General features: G+C 44.4%; 1 protein-coding gene across 1 annotated transcript; it reads right to left on the bottom strand.

Moving 5' to 3' along the window:
- Window positions 1–914: 914 nt before the first annotated feature.
- LOC129862182 (four-jointed box protein 1-like) lies at window positions 915–3514 on the bottom strand. Its single transcript, XM_055933583.1, has one exon. The coding sequence runs from the start codon at window positions 3220–3222 to the stop codon at window positions 1939–1941; it is 1284 nt and encodes a 427-aa protein (XP_055789558.1). The 5' UTR covers window positions 3223–3514; the 3' UTR covers window positions 915–1938.
- Between the last annotated feature and the right edge of the window lie 499 nt (window positions 3515–4013).

The following is a 4013-nucleotide window of genomic DNA, read 5'->3' as shown; positions in this document are numbered from 1 at the left end:
GATTCTTAAAATAAAGTGGTGATCCTAACTGACCTAAGACAGGGAATCTTTACTAGGATTAAATGTCAGGAATTGCGAAAAACTGAGTTTAAATGTATTTGGCTAAGGTGTATGTAAACTTCCAACTTCAACTGTATATGTGCCCTTTATTCACCATGGTGCTGTCGATTATTGTTACAATGTCCGTTGGTGTGTGTGAGTACCTGTGCGTTTTAGCTTTCGTGCCATTGTGGATTGCGCAGATGATTACGGGTCTCGTCCCGTGTGATAATCATTGTGAGTTTGTGTATTTATTCGAGGTCCTCCTCGCTCTTTTGTTTTGGGATTCAACCCTGTGTTTTTGTTATGTGTTTGTTTGGTCTTCGTCCCCGTGCCTTTAAACGGCAGGCCGTAATTTGGGCTAAATGACAAACCCTATTACTCATTCCTGCGTCTGTCTCCCGAATCCATTAGGAAAACTTGACAACATTTACCACAAATAACTGTTAAAATAGCACCACCAAGACAAACCATTAATATTTGCACGTTATGATAATGTAAGATAGTTCTAATAAGCTTATGATACATTCATCTGTTAAATGAATATTGAAGAAAAAAACTTATTACTTAAAATGACCATGAACAGCAGAAAATGTCCCAGATTGTGCCTTTAAAGAGAGCTTGGATAAGGGGAGGGGGGTTAGAGCTTTCAGTTGGGAGATGCCTAACGGTCTGCCTGTCAGAGAGAGACTCAGACTTCCCTGGTAACAGGCTCTGAGGGCACGGCATTTCAACAGCACAATGGGTGCACTGTAATGGACAAGGATGGGACAGGGCCCTTTATATGAAAACCCCAGGACTGCACACACAGAACAGGCACATTTTTGACCCATCATTGTACCCTACTGAAGAAAGATTGAACATGAAAAACGTGGTCTGACAACTTAAATTACAATATATTTAACAAAAAGACAGGAAGATTGGAATGTTACAATGCACATTGAATTAGTGAAGTAGATTGCAATTGTGAATGTCAAAAACTGGTTAACAGATACAGTATTCACATACTTACAGCATGTACAACAAATATGACTGGGTCATGACATTAAGACTATAGATACAATCATAAGACAACCAAATACATGAAAACAAGTGTTTGCTTTGAAAGTTGATTGTACAGTAGGCTAGAGCTTCTATAAAAGGATGAGACAGGTGACAAATTGTACATCACAAATGCATGTGTCAACAAATACTAAACTATTTAGGAGTAATCTATTAAGGCTTGGTTCTCATGATCAAGCAGTCAAGTTTCTTATTGTACATATTAAAGACAATGCACCTTGCTCATAAAGATGATACAAAGTGGTTATTGTTAACCCCCCTGACAACACAATCGTTGATTCCTATTAATAAACACAACTGTGTATCAAACTGGAACGATTGAAGGCTGACCACTAAACCTAAATAGGTACAAAGATGCATTGGCTCTCATCCAGTGGAGGCTGCTGAGGGGAGGACGGCTCATAATAATGGCTGGAACGGAGCAAATGGAATGGAATCAAACCATGTGTTCGATGTATTTGATACAATTCCACCTATTCTGCTCCAGCCATTACCATGAGCCAGTCCTCCCCAATTAAGGTGCCACCAACCTCCTGTGCTCTCATCATGTTACTCTATTGCAGTTATCTTTTGAGGCTGGGTGAAAATAAATTATGGCATATCCTGCATGAAGCCCAAAAACAACATCAATATTTTATCCTGACAAATAAAGTAGGCAAAACATTGGTTCACACAAGAGGTAGTTCATTAAAATATTCAAAAACATTTCAACTGACGCACGTTAATCTGGTACAGGTGTGTGGTTACTGGGATGGGTTACTGATTAGCAGCACACGTCATTCTGTGTGGCAGGTGCGTAACACAGAACCATATATATGAGAGATATGAGAAACACGCTCACAGCTGGTGGTATTCCTCCTTGCAATGCGATATGTGTTTGTATAATCTGTCTATTCGGTTCTGTAGTACTCTCGCGTGTTCGTAGGAGAGAAAACCTAATTCAGGAGACAAAGGTTCGCTGTCTCTGTACAGCTCGAGCAGCCGAGTCCTGGTGTCCCTGCGCCGGTGCAGTTCTATCACGCGCTGCGCTGTCCTCTTTCTGAACACAGACACGGAGCCCAAGACTGTGCTGTGGTACTTCTCCCACATATCAAGCACCCGGTATCCATGTACAAGCCCTGCCTCGTTGTCTATGAATACCAGGTCACCGCGGGGCGTTCTGAGCAGGTTGTTGGTCTCCCTCTCCATCACGCGCGAGTCCCACTGCAGGCTAAAGAGGTTGCTAACGAGCCTGTCGAAGTTAGCAGACAGGTAGTCCAATATTATCAGGTCGGTCCACTGCATTAACTCGAGCAACTCAGCAGTCGTCTTGTTCCCCAGCTCCCCTTGCAGAGGACGCAGCCCCTTGCTCTCCTGGCGCAGCGGAGCAGGTGTGACTACCCCGGTCAGGTTGGCGACCCACTCGGTGAGTGAGACCACCGCCCGCTCACTCCACTGTAAACCGCCAATTCTTCTCCTAACAGAAGCCCATTGTTCACTGTCAACGTTCAACTGGGCAAGGATGAGAGGCGGTAGATTTGTAATACCTAGCAAATTAGCCAGGTAATAAGTAAGCGTTTCCCCCTGCACCTGGTCCGCGTTTATTCCATAACGCACGCAAGCTTTGGCTCCATCCGAAAAAGTGGCCAGCTGATTGGATATTCTACCACAGCCCGGCTCCAGTCTGACTATGCGGTGTCCCCGGGCTCTCTCTCTCCAAGCCCGGGCATGTTCCTCACTGAAGCTGGCGGGAAGCTGAGCCTCCAGCCATTCACTCCAAAAAATACCCTCAACGAGCGAGCCAAATTTGTCCGGGACCCCTCTCTGTACTGACTCCTTGTTATCTACTTTCATATGGTAATCTCTGCTCCCTAAAAAGCCAATTTGATCCCTAACACCAGTAACGTTGCGGACATACAGTCTGCCCCCCAAGTGCAGTCTCTGTGCCACTGGAACAGCGAGCAAAGCACGGAAAGTTTTAGCGGAGATGTCCGGCGATGGCCCAACGTGAAAGGAGCTCGGTAACTGTAGCCCCCGTTTGTATCTCTCCAGCCGACTCTCCAGCCTGCTCCAGACGTAGAATACACAGGCACAAGTGCTGAGAAAGAGCAATGCAAGTAAGTTCGCCGACACAGCCCTCATGTTTACTGACAGCCGCCCTTCCCTTTGTTGCGCAGAGACAACTCGCACAACCCCAACGGTAACAAGGTTCGCATCTCTGTTCCGCTTGGGTGAAATAAAATCCTTATCCGTCGATATCAGTATTTTATTTATCGGACGAGCTTTTTTTCAGCATAGCTTGTTTCCGAACGCGAACGGCTTTCTCTCTGCGTCTCCATCTCTCCGGTCTCCACTGGGTGAGGCTGGTTTAGTTTGATTTGTGTAGCTACTAGCTTCGGCTCAGAGATACTAGGCTGAGGAACACGTGACTCCGGTTGCGAGCTGGTAGGCGTACCATGGGAAGTGGTGGGTCCTATGGAAGCGGTACTTTGTGGACGTACACATCCATAGGAAGTGCGGTTAGGCAACATGGGCACGATTCTGTCAGAATCAGACCAGCACTTTATTTAATTGTTTCAGGTTTGGAAATAAACAATTAATTCCAATTGTTCACGTGAAACGTATAATTACGAAAGAGTGCTCCTGAAACAAGTTTCAGAGACTTGATCCATGCAGTCCACTTAAATATCCTAAACCAAAAACGTAATATAGGCTAACATTTAAAGGTCCACTGCAACCATTTTTATTTCAATATCAAATCATTTCTGGGTAACAATTAAGTACTGTACTGTGATTAAATCAAAATTGTAAAAAAATAAATAAACAAATAGCTTCTTGGCAAAGAGCAATTTCTCAAGTAAGAATTTTACTAAAACTGTTTGAGTGGGGGCGGAACTGAAAATGTGCTGTTATTGGCAGAGGTTTGGAACTCT

This window comes from Salvelinus fontinalis, chromosome 9 (genome assembly GCF_029448725.1).
Source record: "Salvelinus fontinalis isolate EN_2023a chromosome 9, ASM2944872v1, whole genome shotgun sequence".
NCBI classification, from domain to species: Eukaryota; Metazoa; Chordata; class Actinopteri; order Salmoniformes; family Salmonidae; genus Salvelinus; species Salvelinus fontinalis.
This window is presented reverse-complemented; position numbering and strand designations above follow the sequence as displayed.

What these genes read in the sequence shown, in the direction of transcription:
- LOC129862182 (XM_055933583.1), bottom strand. Translation starts at nt 3,222, where the DNA reads ATGAGGGCTGTGTCGGCGAACTTACTTGCATTGCTCTTTCTCAGCACT.